The sequence below is a fragment of the Corvus cornix genome, chromosome 8 (genome assembly GCF_000738735.6).
Source record: "Corvus cornix cornix isolate S_Up_H32 chromosome 8, ASM73873v5, whole genome shotgun sequence".
In the NCBI taxonomy this organism is placed as follows: domain Eukaryota; kingdom Metazoa; phylum Chordata; class Aves; order Passeriformes; family Corvidae; genus Corvus; species Corvus cornix.
In genome coordinates this window covers 5,700,240-5,720,416 of record NC_046338.1, presented here as the reverse complement: position 1 = coordinate 5,720,416, position 20,177 = coordinate 5,700,240, and the positions used below count along the sequence as shown (strand labels likewise).

The window sequence follows — 20,177 nt, the reverse complement described above, 5'->3', positions numbered from 1 at the left end:
AGGAGATCATACTTGACTGTCATTTTGGTCAATACTAAAGCCAGGAAAGCATTCAGGAAAATACTACTTATCTGCAAAGAACTTCACATTCTCATCACAGTGTGTCTTTCCTGTAGACAGCATGGCAGAAGATTTTCCATCTATCCATCTATATATTCTAGTAGCATATTACATTATTTATTGATGTTGGATATCTAGTTAAACTGAAATACATAAAGATGTGAAAAATCTGAAATGCTTAAAAACTATAAATAAGTTTTTCAACTAGCTATATATGGCTTCTTCCCTTACAGTAATGCCAGTCATGCTTGAATTACCTAAGCAAATTTCATCAAAATGTCAAAAATCTACCAAAACTCTTTTTTTTTAAAAAAACCCCAAACACAAAGTGAGATTACAAAATGTAATTTGCTCTTCAAAAGATAAATTTCCAATATGCCTTGGAGCCACTCTTAATTATTTTCTGTAAATCACTGCATTTTGCTTTTCTTTGCCAAGATCTATCAGAATCATAGCCATCCATAGCTGACCAGTTTCTTGGTCCAAGAAGAAATCAATGACCATCAAATGCTTTCTATTGTTGTTACTTTGTAAGTACAAATCCTTTTCTTCCAGCAGGCATAGTAGCAAACTGTCCAAGTGGCAGTTTTTTGCAGACAGCGCAAGAATGACATCAGTGCAGTGAGGCAGCGTTTTGGCTCTGAATGTCTGAGCGCTTTGATACCAAACTTGGTTCCTGATGCTTTATGGCCCTTTCTTGCTTGAAAACCCTCTGGTGGTGTGGTTTCTCTCATCTCACACAGTGAGACCAGTGGTCTGGCCACTCACTCCTCACCAGCCAGACGCATGCAGAGCTGAATTTCCTGCAGGCCTGCCTGATGTGGCTGTTTTATGTGGCGTGTTGGTGATTCTGGTTTTGCTGACTGTGTGCTGTGACTCTCTTTCGGAGCACTCGCCTCAGTAACCAGTAGCAACCAAGCCACTGCTGTCCTTTGACATTACACCGTAGTTAGTACACACACACAAAAAAAACCTTTGCAAATCCATCAAAAATCACAACGACAGAGTTAAAGCAGGATCTTTAATAACACCAAGGCCATGGGTTTGATCCCTGTATGGGCTATTCACTTAAGAGTTGGACTCAGTGATCCTTGTGGCTGCCTTCCAACCCAGAACATTCTGCGATTCTGTCACTGGCATCCCACAGACTGAGCCAACTAGTGCTTTAAACCCGTAACCATTCAATGCACCACTTCCACCACGAAATGCTCCATTTCAGAGCGTGTGCATCCTCCACGGAGGCATCCCGGTGCGGTGCGGAGCGGGCAGAGCCGCCGAGTGCCGCAAAAGGCCCGTTTGCAGCAGCGAGGCGTTTGCGGCAGCGCGGCCGGGCCGGGGCCGGGCGGGCAGAGGCGCGGCGGCCGTGCAGCATGCTGGACCCGGAGGGCAGTGTGGAGCACCAGCCTGCCTCCTCCTTCCCCAAAGTCCTCCTCATCCCTCTAGCCATGCTCCTCGCAATTGCAGCGCTCCTGCTCTTAGCCTTTTCCGCTACGCGGCAGAAGGAGCCTGATTTTTACACTTTCAAAGTTGTAAACATCAGGGGCAAGCTTGTGTCTCTGGAGAAGTACAGGGGCTCGGTAAGTGCGGCGGGGAGGGCGGCCCCCGCCCGGGCTCACTAACTGGCAGCCCTTGCATGTCCGCGGAGCGAGCGCGGGGGAGAGCGCTCGGGGCCTCGGTGCACACACGCGTGGGCATCTGGGCAGCTCAGTGTGTGGCTGATGGAACACGCGCTGCCCTTTAGCGAACACGTCTGGCTAACACAGGCTCCTCTTCAATAAAGCGTTTGCAGTCTAACCCCCGTGTGTGTCCGCGTCTTCTCCTACCGCAGCCGCCTGTAGACGTGGCAGGCAGGGAATGCTGCCCTCCTGCCGTTCTTGCAGCAGGATGGATTGCTTTGGATTCTGCCTACTCCATTGGAAGTTCAGGAAGTTTGTGTCTTTGTGTAACTTACTTTTGGAGTTTATTTCTGCCTTTTAACTGCATGACTTCGTGTATGTTATTCTTACCTAAATCCCATTCCTTTTTAATGTTCTGCATTAAAAAAAAAGGGATTTGGTCCGCCGCTGATGGAGTTAACAGATTTCACGGTACTTTGTAAAAACATGAGAGACATTACAAAGTATCAGAGTATAGTGAAATTGTAACAACATCATGCAATTTCTCTGTCACTTTTCAGTCTGACAGCAATATGAAGGGCACATAGATACACGTTTTTATGATGTCTTCTAAATTTTGTTTACATATTACATTAAGGATTTCTAGGCAGAGCTTTCCATACCATTTTAAAACAATATTCTTGACTATAATCTGATTTTATTTCATTTCATTTCATTTCATTTCATTTCATTTCATTTCATTTCATTTTATTAGTGGTTTGATCATCTAGGAAAGATGGTCAGTACCTATGGAAGAGTGAAAAGAGAACTTAGCACACTCATTATACTTAATAATATAAACTCTTATAGCCCCTTTCACAAATTATAGAAGCAAAAATCAACATCAATCCCACAAGTGCCACTCTTAGCACACAAGTGCCACATCTGTGATACAGTCAGGCAGTGCAATAGTTTTCCTGCTCCCCAAAAGGTGGCACCACTTATTGCTTTCACCCTTTTTCTCCAGCTTTGTGTTTCCACCTTCCTTTTTCCCTCTCCTCAGGTGTCTGAGCTCACTGGTCCACAACAGCAGGTCACTAAAACATTGGCAGGAAGACAGAGAAGCTATATAGGGAGATGCACATTTTCTTGAGCTCAGCAGAAAGAGATAGTGGTGGATTTGGACCAAATGAGAGGTCTAAATCCTACCTGGTCAAAGTCCTCATCCCCCTCCATACAGCAGAACTGGTCCTATGCCCACTCAAATATCTGTGTTGGAGAAAAATGTGGAAGCTGTTTAATATTGAGCAATATTTGTGTTTTTTTAATGAGCTCCTTCCAAAGGCTCTGTCAATAAATCCTGTTACTGGGGCATGTTTTGTCTGCACATCATCTGCTAATCTGAATAAGCAAATATGACCTGTAGCTTCTCTATCTCAGGGCCAGAATCCACATGGAAAGGAGTTAAGGGAGAACTCCGAAGAATTCCTTACAGCCACTCTGCAGAGAGCTGGGGGTGTTCATCCCCTCTGGAACAAGCTGCAGAGCCTGGTCTGGAATCTCATGACCAGGCAGGTTCAGGGTGTGTGCTGTATCCCAGTGCTGTGGTTCCAGGCCATCCTCGAGACACGGCTGGTTTCATAGAGGGGAGCTCTAGAGCTGTACTTGGGAAAGATAATACCACTGATTAATGGTATTCCTTGATCTCTGCTAGGCCATATGGAATAGTTTACTCCAAAAAAGTGACATTCAGCTTCTGTATGGAATAAAAGGTAGATTTGCGTTCAGGGATCCTATTAATGTTCAGGCTACCTGCTCTTTGATAATGCATGTGCACAATTTTAAAGCAAATTATGGCAATAAAACACATCCCTTTCTGTCATTATATTGTCAGAACTCAGTATCAAGATAGAAAAAGGTTAATTAAAACTCCCATTTATTTCTTAAAATAGACTTGCTTAAGTCTCCAATTAGATAAGTAATGTTAGGGTGTAGATTTATCATAGTATTTTAAAGCTATTAAAAGAAAGCAAATATTATTAAAGTACTACATGAGTGCTGGTGGTATTTTAAGGAAAGTGAGTCACTAGTTCGCTCCTGGAACAATAGTCTGCTAATTGCTAAACCAGCTTTTACCAGCCTTAAGCTTTCTGGCAGATGTAGTGAAGACATTTTCTTCAATTCAGTCACTCAGCTAATTTATTTAAATAACTACTTAATTGGTAGTCAAGAAACTAACTAGGAATTGAAACAATCCAAAGACTTCCAGAGTCTAAAAAAAAAAATTAATAAAGTCTGCTAATTCTAAAACCGCAAGAGCCATGCTAAGTATAAACAATCAGTGCAATTCATGACTGACAGAATCCTTCTTCAATAAGTCATTATTAATATAAACTTGTGTCTGTTCAGATCATTGAAACAGTTTTTTCATAGTAAGAAAAAAAAGACTGATGGGTATAATTCACTTTCTATTCGAGTGTATCTTGATACGAACCACAATTACCCTCTGTTATATAGTAAAGAAAGGGAGGACTATTACCACTGAGAAAAGAGTTCCACAAGTGAAATAGATCAAAAAAACTGTCTGGTTCACTGTGTTGTGGAGAAGGCCATCCTTCTATGGTTTTTCCACACTACCATAAACTGTTGACCCATCTACATTAAAAATGAAGGGCAGCGATGAGGATGGACAAGAATCAAGAAGATCCAAACAAGATTAGTTTTCTGTCTAATCTAATTCAATAATCTTTTCTTTTATGATCTGTGTCTGATATGCTGTAAGAGGCAGTATTCTTACCAAAAATAGTACCTATTTGGGAGTCAGAACTCCCAAACATCAACTGTTCCCTGCTGTGTTTATGCCTATCTTGGTGTAATGATACCAATCTACCACCCAGCTAAGTACAGTGTGCTGGGGTGGAATTAAGCAGTGTCAATGCAGTGCCTTTGGAAATCTTGAGCCATAGGTACTATAATCATGGAAAAGCATTAGACACTATAAGAATTTAAGTATTATTTTTATACTCAATATTATTATTGAGAGGAGTGCTAGGCACTTTGGACTAGAGCTCACTGCAATCCGAGAATGTGGTGTTACTGAGTGTGGATAAATACCGAGCACAGCCACTGAATTACTGCACAAATATTGCTATTGGTTCCACGAAGGTGATAGCTCAGTGAGTTGGTGCAGTCTGACACTTGTGGCTGGTTCCTCCATCAGTCACATAGAGCAAGTTAAGAATCTCTGTGTCTAAAAACCCAAGCATCTACTGTCTCTGCTGACAGGTCCACAAAGGGTTACTTGAAGCTGAGACAGATTCCTAAATCTGTCCCGGGATTTTTCCCTAAAGAAGGCACGCTGGTGTAAATATGAAGTAAAGCAAGAAGAGTTTTTTGCAGTGTTAAATAAATGAGTTCACTACTAGAATGCATGGTTTTCTAAGCAAAGGCAAGGAAAGGATTAAGTATTAAAGTATTAAGAGGTCAGACAACAGCTGATAAAGAATTCAGCTGAAATGAAATCATTTTTGTGAGGTCCACTGAACTGTTTTCACTGCACACTAGGTGGTGTGCTTGACTTGCACTCCTAAAGTCAGGCATATTGAACTTAAATTAAGTCGTTAACAGCTGTAAGAAGTCAAAGTACAGCCTCTACATGAGAGCAAAAAGAGTGACTTTTATTAATATTTATTAAAAATAAAACACAGACCAAAAAAAATCACCACTTTAAATCACTTCTAATACCAGACACTTGAAAGATAACTCAGTAAAGATTTTTAAAGAATAATTTTAAACATTCATTGAGAAATACTATAGATCATGCAAGTTTTCGTTATATGTGTTATACATTTAAGAGGTCTGCACTATTAAGTTATGGAGTTCAGGAATGGAGAATTCAGTTACAGAGAATGCATTTTTCTAAGGAAAAAAGAGAAGCATAATGTGTCTGCCATCCCTAGAAATGCTGCATGTAGTTTCCATCTGTTTCGGAGGAATATGTTTGGAAGTTTGCACAATTTGCAGTGTGAGCTCTCAAGCCTTTCACCACCATGCCAAGTAATTACTGATTTTAAACAGCTGTAAATGAAAATAGTTGTTTCTTTTTGAGTGAATCCTTTCAAGCCCTCTTTTGACTTAAAATCAAGTAAAAGTTATAAAAGCTTGATTGTATTCACTGGCAATTCATCTTTCATATCTGTTTTAATATGAACACAATGCTTACAAAACCTTATTTCCCCCAAACCTCCAGTGATAAATTCTTACATTGCCATTCTGCTTGAGATAAAGAACCAATAGAGATGAATTCAGTAAGGCGGATGAATACTTCTGCATCATGAATATTCCGAGGCTTAAAATATATTTTTAAAAGCTTCTAAAATTTCATATGAAAGAACTACATATGACTTCAGCTCTTAGTAGTACAATTTATCTTTATTTCAAACTAAACTACAGTTATCACTATGTTTGGTAAATCAGATTATTTGATAAGAACAGAACTGCCAATAGTTATTTTTTATGTCCAACATATAAATTCTACTTCAAATGCTGAGAGTCTGCAACAGGAATGCATCATAAAATTATTACCTCTTCTCTGAAAAAAAAAAAAAGTCTAATTATATGTCATAATTTTGGATGTTTTAGGAGACTGAATTTAAAATTTCAGGCAGAGCTTGTAAGTGTTGTCTGAATGAAAGGGATAATTCAGAGCTGAGATGGCTGCAGGTCATATTTCATATACAAGTGTACAGGGGTTGCTTAGATTGCATCCTGTTGACACACTACACTACAAAGAAGATTACACTAGCTTGTGCTTGGTAAGATTACCTGTCTTCCAGGGAAAACAGTGTCACTCCAAATCCACTTTAAATTCAATAGCTGGACTTTGATGATTCTTGTGGGTCCTTCCAGCTCAGGATATTCTATGATGCTATGATGGCCGTACAGCTATACGAAGTAGAAAATACACAGAGTAAGTGTTAATGTTTAATGTAAGAAATTACAAACACCAACATCCCCTTAGCTTTTTCTTTACTTATTCCTACTCCTTTTACTTATATCATCTTATGATCCCATACCTTACCCAGGTATGTACTTTCACATGCCAGTTTGTTTCCTGGCTTTAAAAACACGATGCACATGTAGCCGTTTATTTTTTGCTAAATGTAATGTATTTGACACACCCTATTTCCTTAAATACTTTTGTAAAAAACTGTTAGAATGGACTCAATTTATGTAGAATGAGCAGCAACTTACACAAAATTCATGAGAATAATAAAACTATAATTCTAAAAATAAATTCTAAAAGTTATTTAAGGATAAAACATCTCAAAAACCAATGAAAAATTCTTCAAGGCTTTGAGAAACTGTAATTTATGTTAGTTCAGAGTTAGGTCACTTTATTTTCCCAACAAATTCTGTTGTTCCTGTCTGTGACAGCTTCCTCCCAGCTGGATCTGTGCTGGCAGATCCTGGTGCTAGTATCTGAGTGACACAATGCACACAGCATTGAACATGAGCCACTGCAGGAATGACTTCAAAGGATAGTGGGCAGCCTTCACCTCTTGGAATCACTAATTGAGGCAGTAAACCTTTCAGCAAAAACTGTTGTCATTTTGTCACAACTGAGTAGATTTACTCTAGAAGTGATGGGAAGTTTTACAGCCCACACTGCACAGAACAACCCCAAATCCTGTAATTGCTTCTATTAACTTCCAGGTCAAGACATCTACACTAGCAGTGATAAATGGATCAGCCAGTTCAGTATGGGCACCAAATTCTGTGCAAGAAAAGATGCTGCAGAACAGATGCTTCACAATAGATAAATAAACAACAAAAAATACATTGATTTACAAGTTTCTTTCATTTAACTTAGTATATCTTAGCTGGATGGTCACTTCTTAAATATCTTTAAAAATTGTCCAAAAGGCAGAATGGAGAAATACATATTCTCTGTAAACTGAAAATTAAGATTGCTTAGCAGTTGATTGATTATCTTAATGCTTTCCAAAGAGGAATACATAAAAGAAATATTAAATCTTCCTTTTGTGAGTAGAACTCAATGTAGTTTCAGATATGTGTTCAGCCACAGTTCCCTAGACATTCTTTCTTTTTTTAAAATAATCTTCATTCCAGTCTACCTGTTGGAAAACTGACATGTGCAGCGCATTTTAAAATGTGCTCTCTTTTTCTTCAGGTGTCTCTAGTTGTCAACGTTGCAAGTGAATGTGGGTACACAGACAGCCACTACAAGGCCTTACAGCAGCTGCAGAGAGACCTGGGCCCGTACCATTTCAATGTGCTGGCATTCCCCTGCAATCAGTTTGGGCAGCAAGAACCAGACACTAACAAAGAAATTGAGAGCTTTGCACGAAAGACTTACGGTGCCTCCTTCCCCATGTTCAGCAAAATCACCGTCAGTGGAGCTGGTGCAATTCCTGCCTTCAAGTACTTAATTGGTGAGTAACCTGGAACACTGGAGGGTTGTTTCTCCAGCATAGAATTCCTCTGACACAAAATACCATCTAACAGAAAAAGGAGATCTATGATTGAGTTCACAGAGTTGTCAGGCTCAAGGAGGTCAGAAGTCATGTAGTCCCTCCTCCTGCACAAGGCAGGATATCTCTTTGTTGCCTTTGTCTTACCTTCCAAAAAGATCTCCAGAGATGAAGACACATCAATAGCAGATGTCTTGTAAAAGCTGGTTCAATAAACCTCTACATGGAACACAGGCCTTGAAATACTCTCCTCTACGCATACAACACCCTGACCTTTTTCCACTTACAGCCTCGTAAGTACTCCTCCTGTGACATGAGTGCTGCAGGTTGGATTTATAAGACTCATCTCTAGAGCTGTAGGATAAGTGGAAGCAAAGCACCTCACAATTTACTTCAACAATCAAAAAGTGAAACCAGGCACTAGACGATGTCCTTGAATACTCCCTTCCTCATTCCTCCCCAAGCACTGGAACAGCCCTACTGTACAGTTCCTCCAGTTCCAACCTGCCTTATAGCCAGCACTGAGACCAGAAGAGGTTTTGCTGGTTCTTACCAGCCAGCTGACAAGATACACTGTAAGGCAGGATATTCCCTATCAAGGCACTACTTTTCTTGCACTGAACAAATGCTTTGAATACCATTTAAATGCTAAATTAAAATGTCAGTCTTAACCCAATCTGAAGGAAATGTCTTTCAGCAATGAAATATAGTAAAGCCCAATGTGAGACAGTATCACCTGAGCTGCATTCTGCAAGGACCATATCCCTGCTGCTTCTCTCCAGCACCACAGTGTTCTCCCACATACCGCTGAATTTAAAGGAGTGTGGATATTATTTCTGGCTACCTCAAGCTCACCTCCTTCCAGGTGTCTGTAATGGATCATTCTGCTAACAAAACTTCCCTGTAATCCTCTTCACATCCTTTAATCTCTGTTTTGCCCAGGAGAATTGTTCCTGCAGACATGTCCCAGGAAATTTGCAAAACTTCTGTTTCCCTACTGGCCTGCCTGCAGAGGGAGGCTGCTGGAGGCTGGGTCTTTATTCAGCACAATGACAACACAGTTGAAAGTGTAGGTCTGGCTGTGTCTTGATGACACTTTGAAATAACTTCTGATTCCTTAGGAGGTTTGCCCAGTGTAAAATCAGTGGGAAAAAAGGTGCTAATTTGTCTGCAGTGTCTGTACTTGTGCTTTTAGTGGGATGAGGTTCATGGCCTAATTGAAAGTCCTGGAAATTTTGTTAGTCACATAGCAGAATAGCAAAGGGTAAGGGTGTGGCTCACGTAAAAGAGTATGTGACCCGGAAGGGGAAAACTAGGAGATGAGAATTAGGTTTCCACCTGGAATGATTACTTTGTTATTTCTTCTGGATAAGCAAGTAGTCAGTCCTGGTACAGCTATATTGTTATGCCAAATTCAATTTTCCTATCAGTGTTCAGCTGTGTCAGGTATATCTGTATAGCACAGCAACACATACATATCCCCTCACACACTTCAGCACTGATTGTTGTGCTTTCTCCGAGCTCAAGCTTCCCTGTTTCCATTAGTCGCCAAGGGACTACTGCCTAGTTAAAGCTGTCTGTCAGAAAATTAATCTTATTCAGTCTGAACTTCCTCTTAATTTTACATTCCTTCTTCCTCTGAGAGATTAATCATCAAATTGACAAGAACAAATGTCAGGAATTGGCTAATGTGTTTTTCTAATATATAACTTTTTCTCCCCCCCTGTAGATTCTACAGGAGAAGAACCAACTTGGAACTTCTGGAAATACCTGGTGGACCCCAATGGGAAAGTAGTAAAGGCCTGGGACTCCACTGTCTCTGTTGAAGAAATAAGACCCCATGTTACAGAACTTGTAAGGAAAATCATCCTAAAGAAGAAAGATGAATTATGACTTTCATCATAAAAATCCCAGCATTCCAATTGCATCTTCACTGAGAATCAGGGCTGGACTTTTTCTTTTCACATTCCAAAAGAGAGGACGTGGGGAAAGGAAATTATGACCAGTTGAATCTGTATTCACCATCCTAGGAATGTAGAAAACAGCAAGTTAGCACAGCCAAAGTAATTTAGTATTTTTCTCCAACTGAATTCTGTTCAAGTTTTCTAGAAAAGGAGAAATCTTCAGCAATTGTTTCTTCCCCAATTTAATTATTAAGTTGTTGGTAACACTATAGGAAATCAGGTCATGTAGGAAGAAAGATCAGAATAATGAGAATGTCATAGCTGGGATCTCCCTGATATCTACAAATCTGTTGTCATATTTTGATTGCAAACTGAATAAAATAAAGAGCAAAAAGGGCATGATTGACTTAAGGCATGTGCTAGGAAGAGGGCCAAAACAGATACCTTCAGACTAGGCAGAATTTGCATGTTCCAATTACCACAGCCAAACACAGCTAATTTCATGTGTCTAGAAAGTTTAGAAGGGCACAGGGAAAACACATCTATAAAGCTTAAATGAAAGAAATATGAAGACAAAGTCTCTGTAAAAATTCTCCAGAAGCTATGAGAAGAATTTCTGCATTTTTTCGCTAAGTAAAGATTATCAGATGATATTTAAATAGTCATTTGAATATCTGTAAGACCAGAGCCTACATGAAATGGCTATTTCTTTCTTCTATTAGCGTGTTACCTTAGAATTACTCTCACCTCATAAAACTGATGTTAAATTTATTTTCCGTTTTATAACACTATCCAATTTTGCTGCATGTACAGACAAACATCAATCAAAAATATTTTTTCCATGGAAATAATTTTGCAAATATTTAATTCTTGCATAATGTTATGTAGTTTAATACCACATTAGTGTTACAAATGCTTAATGGCACCTTTTTCAACTCCAGCGGTCAGGAATCTGCTCAGACTTCAGAAGTCCCTAGCTCATGCTAAAATAACACTAACATTTGCAGCCTCATTGTTCCTTGACAGAAACCCTTTGAAAATCTTGTCAGGAAGAACTCTTTTTATCTCAACAAAAACCCCAATGTTCCCATCCTCTTAACCTCAGGATGCCTTAAGAAGAATCTAGTCTTGTCCAACTGCAGTATTATTGACAAGTGAAAGCCTTTTTTGTGCTTTCTGATGCTCTTTCAAGTAGCACAAACAATGTTTGTCCATAGAGTTGTCAGGGCCCATGTGTACAAATAAGCCTTAATTGACATGACCATGGTAAGGACTTTTTCCAGCTCCTCACTGCCATTAGAGCTCTTCAGTGTCCAGACAGGCTCTTGTTGAAAACAAAGGCAAATATTATGGCATGTCCAGGTTTGCAGAACAAGAGAGGAAAGAATACTGACTGGACTCATTCTGTGGAGCTCTCTGCAGAAGTAAGAGCTCCAGGTACTTTAGGATTTCAGGAAGAACATGAAAGGCAGAGATTATACTGTACAAAACAATCTCAAATTGCCTGAAAGAAGCTGAGAGCAAGGTTTTTTAAGTTTTAGTGAAAAAATAAAGGGGGGGAGGGTAGAAGAGAGAATAAAAGGAAGTAGTAATAGAAGAACATAAGTAAAAGGAGAAATCAAGTAAAAAGGAGGAAATGAGAAGGAAATGAAAATAGAGTTTACAGCCAAATAATCATTGGGACAGACAGAGCATGGAAATGTTCAAGTCTGAACATTGATACAAATGGGTATGTTCCAAGCTCTATCAGCTACTTCTCACTTGAACTGTAACTTAGGAGTGCAGGAAATTGGTGCTTGTGGCAGTGAATATCTGTATTTTCCTCCTCTGATGGTGAGAGAAGTGAACTCTATGCCTGATTCAGTCATTTAGTCTATTCTTACATGGATCAGTCTAAGACAATGGTTGCTAAGGATATCACAAAGAAAGGAAAATCAGGCCCAGCTGATATTGTGCAGGGGCAGAGAATCCAACTCTTAGAAAAGGAGGTCTTTATTACTCCACAGACTGTTTCTCTTTTCCTCTTTTATCTCCTTTGATACTAATGCAATGCCCCAGCACGCTGTTAGCAAGTGCTGCAAGGCTTAAAATTTTCTCCTTCAGAAGTTTGTTTCTATTTTATATCTGAAGCCTGGATGAGACCAAACCAGGCTATGAAAAATATTTTAAGCCTTTACCATTTCAATTTCACTTCAAACAGAACTCTGGATTTACATAGAAACAAACTTCCATTCTCTATTAGACAAATCCTACAAGTCTAAAGAGATATAATGGCAAGGATCAGTTGGGAAGGTTTTGTCATATATGGACAAATATTGTTTGTGTTGCTTTTAAAGGCATTACAAGGCACAAAAAAAGCTTTTGCTTGTCAATAATACTGCAATTGGACAAGACTATATTCTTCTTAAAGCATCCTGGGGCTAAGAGCAGGGGACCTGAGCGTTATGTTTTTGTTGAGATAAAAAGAGTTCTTCCTGACAAGATTTTCAAAGGGCTTCTGTCAAGGAACAATGAGGCTGCAATTGTTAGAGTTATTATTTTAGTGTGAGCGAAGAATTTCTGCAGTCTGAAGTCTGAGCAGATGCCTGAGTGCTATGAATAACTTCAGACTGATACTGTCAGAATTGGTGTTCTTACAAGTTTGGCCATTTAAAGAGAACTAAGGTAAGTATTACATATGCAAGCCTTGAAAAAAACATATTTGATCAGCCACATGATTTTAAGTACATTACTACTTTCTCTGAAGTTAACAGATACATTTACATTATTAAATTAAGCATGTGGCATAGACTCCATCCTTTGTTGCACTAAATAATTTTGTAGAACAAATGCTTTGGCCTTTTAATCAAAGTTCTGGAGTGAAAGTAAATATGCTGTAGAATATTTATGTAGATTAATACATATCTGGTCACACTGTAAGGACTTCATGACTTCCTGCTCAGAAAAATTGCAAATCAGATTGCACCGAGTTGAATTTGACTGTTGAGACTATAGAGAGCATGCAGAGATCAGAAATTACTTTTTTTGCCTCATGAATTCCAGCACTGTTTTAATCTGACAGAGATCTTCCCTACAGCAAGTTCTGAAAACTGTGAACCAGCTCTGAATCTATAGCATGAGACTGTTTTTCCTTGCCACTTATTTGCTTTGCAGAGAAAATAGTAGTGTATATTAACAGATGAGCACATTGATGCATGGAGAGTGATTACCTTCATCATCTAAGACTTGATCTCTTACAGTTTACAACTTTAAAGGAGTAAACTCTTGGCCTGTTGATTTAAACATTAAACTAAGCACCTGGACACAATTGTATCCAGCCACGTGCCCCCTATGGCATGCCACAGGGAAAAGGAATAATTTTAAAGCCTAAATATAAGTTTAAAATTAGACAGAGCACTTTTGATCTTTTGAAACTTTGTCTCATAAAGAATGTAATAATCAGACCTACACGAAACCAAAGTTCTGTTTTGAAATGGAATATGCTACATTGAAATAGAGCAATTGAATGAAGCAATAGAGAGTGGGTTAAACCTCCTTTATTAGCATTATAAGGAGAAGAAAACCAAATACCCTAGTTGTCCTTACAGTCACATCTGCTGTTTTAGATAAATTCTAGGGACGTTTCACTTGAGTTTCTATTGTGACTTTAGTCAGAAACTTCAGTGGCAAACCAGACACAATTTCTCTGTGCTGGATGGTACTCAGTTTATCCTTTCAAACACAATAGCATCTCGTCCAATAAATTGCTGATCTTAGTCAAGATTTTCAGAAGACTGGACATCCCTTTGATTAAGCAAACAGATTTTGTGCTACCTTTGATTACTGAATCAACCAAATACATTCTACACAGGTAAATTGATACTTCATCTACTCATAGAGCCAAATGGAATTTAACAAGCTTACTTCTGACTCATTCACAGAGTCAAGTAAGCAGAGAAATCAGGTATTCTCTGTGACAATTAACAGATCCCGCAGTAAAAGCATCACTGACAAAACACAAAGAAGTTTACAAACCTTTTGACAGATGAGATACTGAAAGCACCAAATGTGAGGACTAATTCTTAACCATATCAAAGCTCCATAGCAGAGACATATGCAGAGCAGAAGGAAATCACTGAGCTGTACCAAACGTCATCTCAAAGGTGATCTGTGATCTGATGCTACACAGTTAATTCATCTACATAGGCAGCTCACAAACACAGTGATGCCCACAATATAGGATAAGAAACAACAAAACATCTTTAAGCCAACTCTGCAGCACCTTGGCATAGACAACAGTGGAGGCTTTTCTAGTGACAGTGGCTGCCCTCTTCCAGCTGTCTCCGCTCAGCAGCTGAAGGCAGCCCAAGTAATTTTCCATCCTTAGCCTAGAAAACCTGATCCAAGCCATCAGTTCACCTGCCTAAGAGATAAGATGGGCTGTTTTATCTCAAAGCACTGCACAATACCTGCTCAATAAGAAGATCTTCTAAACTAATTCCTGGAAATTAGAATGATTGAAGGATCATTGTGTTTTGAGCAAGCAGACTTGTATTCTGGAAGGTAAGCACTGACATGAGTTTTTTAAGGAGATTCTGCTGATGCAGATTCTTTTCCCCCATTCAAATGCCACTCAAGCAGAACTAACAGCATCCAGTCAGGGACAGAGTCTTCCCTGAGCAATAATTGATGGAACAGTGGCAGTAAAAGGAAATAATACTATTCTAGAACAATAGAAAAGATTGAAGTACAGTTACATGAAGAACAGACTCGTGTAATGCCTGATCTGTAATTGCAGTTCTGTGGAACACTTCCCCATCAGACAGAAATTACAGATATTCCAGCTTCAGGGAGCTGTAGTTTTAGCTTCCTTAAGTGAAAGATGCAGTAAGAAAGCTGTTACTGTATTATATTAAACAGTCCTCTGGTTTTCTTTGTCCCCCTTGCCCTAAAGCCACTGCTGTTTCATCATAATTAGTGCTTTCATCCGAATAATAGGATAAATCATTATATTTTTCTTTATCAAGCAAGGAAATCTGACAGTGATAAATAAAGAACAGCTGGCAAGGAAAATATCCATAAACCACAGATTGTTTATCCATTCTTTGGAAAAGAGCACAATAGTCAAACTGTTCCCTGTAAGTAAAGAGCTTGCTGAATTCCCTGTTTAAATTATAAATCAGCTTCTCTAACCTTTAGTTAGAGTCACACCACTCATTCTGATTTGTCATTACTTCTATATTCAAAAAACTATTTATTTTGTTACTGGTATTTTCCTGTCCTCTGGAGAGACCACTAACCCCTAGAGATATGTAGGGAAATGTTTTTCTATCATATAAGCATTTTACTTTTGAAATCTCCTCTTCCAAATCCAGGCAGTACTTCAACTTTTTAAGCAAAAGTAACCCCTCAACTGTCAGTTTGGTTAAGCTGAAACACTTAGTTGGATATAATTGATGAGAAATATTTCAAAGCTGATACTGATGTTTTCAAACTTTATAAATAAAATATTAAAAATGAAAAGAATTTCAAACCAAGATATAGACTCTAAATGCCAATATAAAAAGCTTTGATGATTTTAAAACTTAGAAAATTGATTTTGCGAATTTTGTCAAAACGTATTTTTCTACAAGTTTCATCTTAGGGAACATTTTGGTTAAAAAAATTGACAATTCTTATTCTTTCAAAAAAGTCTTGCTAGCTTCAGAGGCTGCCAATTTTTCTGCCTTTAGCTAGACTGAAGTCAACAGGAATATATCATTGAGTAAAATTGCAATATCAAGTGTCTCTCTGATTATATGAATCACTTGGTTTTATTGAGTACTGGGAATTGCAAGACACCGTTTCTAGTTGTTAACTGCATGTTCAGTAAATGTGTTTGTCAAGCCATTAAGAAACTGGGAACAAAGAGTCCATCAAAAGAGTTTCAGAAAACCAAAACTATTCAAAGAAATTACTTAAAAATAATATAATGGGAATAATTCATGCAGTTAACATGTAATCAGCATAATTTAAGTAATTTAAATAGAAAAAAAGATGTAATACAATTTTAATTTTTTTTTAAGATGTAAGAAGTTAAGAAAACACAAATAGACAGCCAGCTGATAAAGGATAAACTTTTCCCAAGTATTAGGTGGGAAGTTGTATGCATTGAAAGGTGTCATTGTATGTACAGATGGGAAGTTCAGGGTAAATTATTTCCATGCCAGAGGAAAATTATAGAGCAGAAGCATTCTTTTGTTATCAAGCTCTAATAAAAAGATGTATTACTGCAGCTAATGGCAAGTGGATGTATAATCGTCTGTCTTCTATTGGGAAATTCTTCTTCCCTGTGAATATTTAATCTGGTCTGGCTTAGTTCTCTGTCAATTTTACCTGTCAATTTAAAGTTCATTGTTTTTCTAGCCTTTCACCTCTGACCATTTCTTTTGATTCTTTCCCTGATGTCTCCTTCTGACATAATTAAGAGCTGATAGCCCACTCCACAAAGTATCTATTAAAAAGTATTCTTAAAACATCTGCTAGTAGATCAAAACACAATGGATGAAAGGAGGAAAAGGGGTCCGATGTAAGGTATAATGATTTGAAGATATGTTATTTTCTCTCTCTGGTTTAGTTTATAATCAGTGATTATTTTCTCACTTTCTCTATTAACAGCAAGACAACAAAAGATAAAAGAGATATTTAGGATGCCTATGTTGGCAATGTGTTGAAAGGGGAACCCTGGATGGAAGAGGATCATTCTAGTTTGGTGCCAGGACTAGTAGATTAGCTAATTAGATTTTAGCACAATGAACTGTGCTTACTTGGTGGAGTCATTCTGACTTGGCTCTCAAATGCTCTGGCCATACTTCTGTACTATAAAAGTCAAGGTGAGCCTCAGCCTCCTGTGCTTCTACTAGAAAAACCACTCCACTGATCTAGCTGAAATTCAGTTGCCCAGTATCGAGGGTACCTGAGCCTCTGAAAATCTCTCTGAAGAAAATCTCTCACAAGTCTGTCCCAAGATGTGTTCTTCCTTACGTTCTGCACTGGGTACAGAAGCTCAGTAACTGCTACCAATGACAAGATCAATGAGCAAAATCTACCTGAGTCTCCTGTGCATCCCAATCTTACAGCAAATACTTGTCTATTTTATATCCTGCAAAACATAATTTCTAACCACTTCAATATTTATTGAAAATCCTCCTGAAGAATCCCTGTTCAAAATACTGTCTATTAGTCTGAAATGTGCCTGGTCCTTCCACATAAGCAATACTCTGAACCTCTTGTTGGAGCCAGTTCTTTGTCAAGGACACACCTAATTATTTTCTTCCTTCCAAGAGCATTTCGTATGCATTAAAGCACTGCATGTGAAAAATTTGTTGCAGATTTCTGCATCATGTAGTGTTCAGACTGGATGCTCTCAGTGTTGGACTTGTCCTCTTGCATAGGAAATGTCCTCCTTCTGATACCAAGCGTATTAATTAATCAGTCTATAAACTTATTTTCCTCTCATTTAGTAGAGTTGATAATACTAGGCAAAATATTTGTTAGTTAATTAACAAGTGAATTAAATCACATCCTACATGGAGGCTGGTCTTAAAATGTCCAGTATAATATGAACAGAAGTTCTAATTAAGAAACAAATAATGTTGTTATGAATAGCTACAGAGATGTGTTGGAAGGACCAAGTGCTTAGCATCTATAAAGATTTGGCTTTCTTGTGTATTAAATCTCCAACAGCCAGTTATAAACTCACATTCTTGTGGCTCCCAGTTGGCTTGAATGTCTGAAATGCAGGAAATCAGCTGTTCTCAGGAATCAAACTCACCCCGAGCCACAGCAACTGGGGAATAAAGAAGTAAAAAACACTTGAAAAAAGAGTCAGTTTTGCTTCTAGCACGTCACTATCAATGCAATTTGGTTAGTGATCTTAGTTCATATACTTTAGCAGCTTCTAAAATAAGTTTAAAACCCCCTCAATATATGCACTAATTCTTATAATTACAGTTCCACTTACTGGTCCCCTTTCCTGTTTGCAATAATCACCTGTGGGGAAAAGCAGGATGACGTCTCTGGGACTAGATGGTGACTCACCAAAGAGTGACCTCATGGCAGGGGGCTGATTTTGTTACCACTATTCTAAATACATTTCAGCCCTTGATTTATGAGCTGAATGGATTATTTTCTACAATGAACAGACAGTAAAGCATCCATTTTTGCCAGAGAAGTAATGAATGCTCAGCACTCTCCTGACTGTCAGGCCAGGTTTGCTTTTGTGTAGGCTTGCAGCAGTGAGCCAGCACACTTGTTATTTCTCTTCCTTTTGAATTCCTGTGAGGAAGATGACTCCTTTTAAAGTTATTATAATAATTGGTGCAAGACTTAAATACAAGCAATGAGATTTTGCATTATTTGGAAAGCATGCCCACAAAGCTTTTTACACTTAAAGGCAGATATTTCCATATTGCTGATAGCACAGAAACATAGACTATCTTGAGTTGGGAAGCACCCATAAAATCATTGAGTCCAGCTCCTCACAGAATCTCATTCACATTCTGCCAAAAATATGGACAATTTCCAGATATAAGGGCCTCTTGTTGTAGAATAGTTAGGCTTTCAAATTTTTACACCCAGGAGATAATGTGGAAAGCCTTAAAGGTTAGGTGAATTACTGCTTATGTTTGGCCTTGTATAGGATGCTGACTTTGTTTATATAATCACAATTCTTGCATTTTTTTAAACAAGATTTGGGACTTTCTGAGAACAAATTGCAGTAATATAAAAACATTACATATTTCCTATAGGCATTATTCTGAAACAGAAAAGAGATTAGAATTTAGAGTGGGAGCTTCTAATGTAAAAATGTCTAGTGTGATAAAAATTATGAATTTTAGACCTATAATGAGATAAAAATTCAAATTTCCATTGGAATAGGCAGTGCAGTGCTTGTGTCTCAGACTGAACATTTTGAATGTAAAATTTAAATTGCAATTCAATTATAAAACAGCAATCAGTGAAGCAAAAAAAAAAAAGTCATTGAAATTCCATCTCCTCTTACCCTTATCTTCCTTTACATTGATACAAATGCTGATTAAAAGTCCAACAATAAGAAGAAGCGTGTAGAACTACAGTCATACATGTGCACTCCCAGCTAATAGTGCGAGTGACAACAATTCTTCTCTGAAGAAAAGAGGCTTTGTACCATATTTTTGTTTACAAGGCTGTACATATGCAAGAAGGAAGCATTCCCCAATAACTGAACCAGCTGATTGGGAAAAACATCTGTGAGCTGCTTTAGAATACTTCTTAATATGAAGTGAATCAACATGAACAGCTAGAAAACATCCATGATCAAAACTGATATGGTGACATTGGTCTTTTTTGCAGCTTTTTCCCAGTGATTGTATGACTCAATTAGCTACACACAACTCTGCTCCTAGGCTCGAGCTTTTCATGAATCCATATAGAACTCCCAGCCCAAGACAAGCTCTTGCAGTTTCCTCCTCACCTGAGGATTCCTTGCTTTTTATAATTCAGATTATGTAATTATGGCTTAACACCAACCAGACCTTGGCTGCCTTGCCTTCACAAATTTACACTATTTGGACACATATTCTGCAAACAATTAAGACTTTACTCTTATTCTGGTAGGATGGATTCTTAATTATGTCAATGGAAAAGCAATTTCTCAGCAGATCTTTTTATTAACCTTCAAATTCATCCCTGGTTACAGAAAACAACAACCAAAAAAACCCCAACAACAAAAAACCAGCAAAACAAAAAGCCCCAAAATACAAACAAACAAAAAAATCAAACCAAAACAAAAAAAAACCCTAAAAACCAAAAAGCAATTTAAATAATTGTCCTTTTAAAAATTTTAGAATACAGCTTTTTCAATTTTTAAAAAAATAAATGTTAAGTGCTGTAGTCTAAATTTAATACATACTCAATGTAAAGAGGTGCAAAACGAAACAGGAATATTTTTAGTGAGATGGAAACCAAGAATGTTTGTTACTGATGGAGGAACTATAGTAATCAGAAGGAATGGTAAAGTAGAACATTTTTAGTCTAATACGGTGATAACTATATCCGGTTACTAAAACTTTCAGAAACCTCAGAGCATCATGAAAAAAAAGCTTGATATTGATCTTATGGGTGAA

At 38.1% G+C, this 20,177-nt stretch overlaps 1 protein-coding gene across 1 annotated transcript; it reads left to right on the top strand.

The window, feature by feature from the left end:
- Positions 1–1,364: 1,364 nt before the first annotated feature.
- Positions 1,365–10,706, top strand: GPX7 (glutathione peroxidase 7). The gene is made up of 3 exons (XM_010408825.2): positions 1,365–1,637; positions 7,849–8,110; positions 9,879–10,706. Exons 1-3 carry the CDS (start codon positions 1,431–1,433, stop codon positions 10,040–10,042), a joined length of 633 nt encoding a protein of 210 aa, XP_010407127.2. The 5' UTR covers positions 1,365–1,430; the 3' UTR covers positions 10,043–10,706.
- The last annotated feature ends 9,471 nt before the right edge of the window (positions 10,707–20,177 follow it).

Coding starts and splice junctions, on each gene's coding strand:
- GPX7 (XM_010408825.2), top strand. CDS start 1,431: ATGCTGGACCCGGAGGGCAGTGTGGAGCACCAGCCTGCCTCCTCCTTC. Junction 1,638..7,848: donor TGGAGAAGTACAGGGGCTCG/GTAAGTGCGGCG, acceptor CTTTTTCTTCAG/GTGTCTCTAGTTGTCAACGT. Junction 8,111..9,878: donor TGCCTTCAAGTACTTAATTG/GTGAGTAACCTG, acceptor CCCCCCCTGTAG/ATTCTACAGGAGAAGAACCA.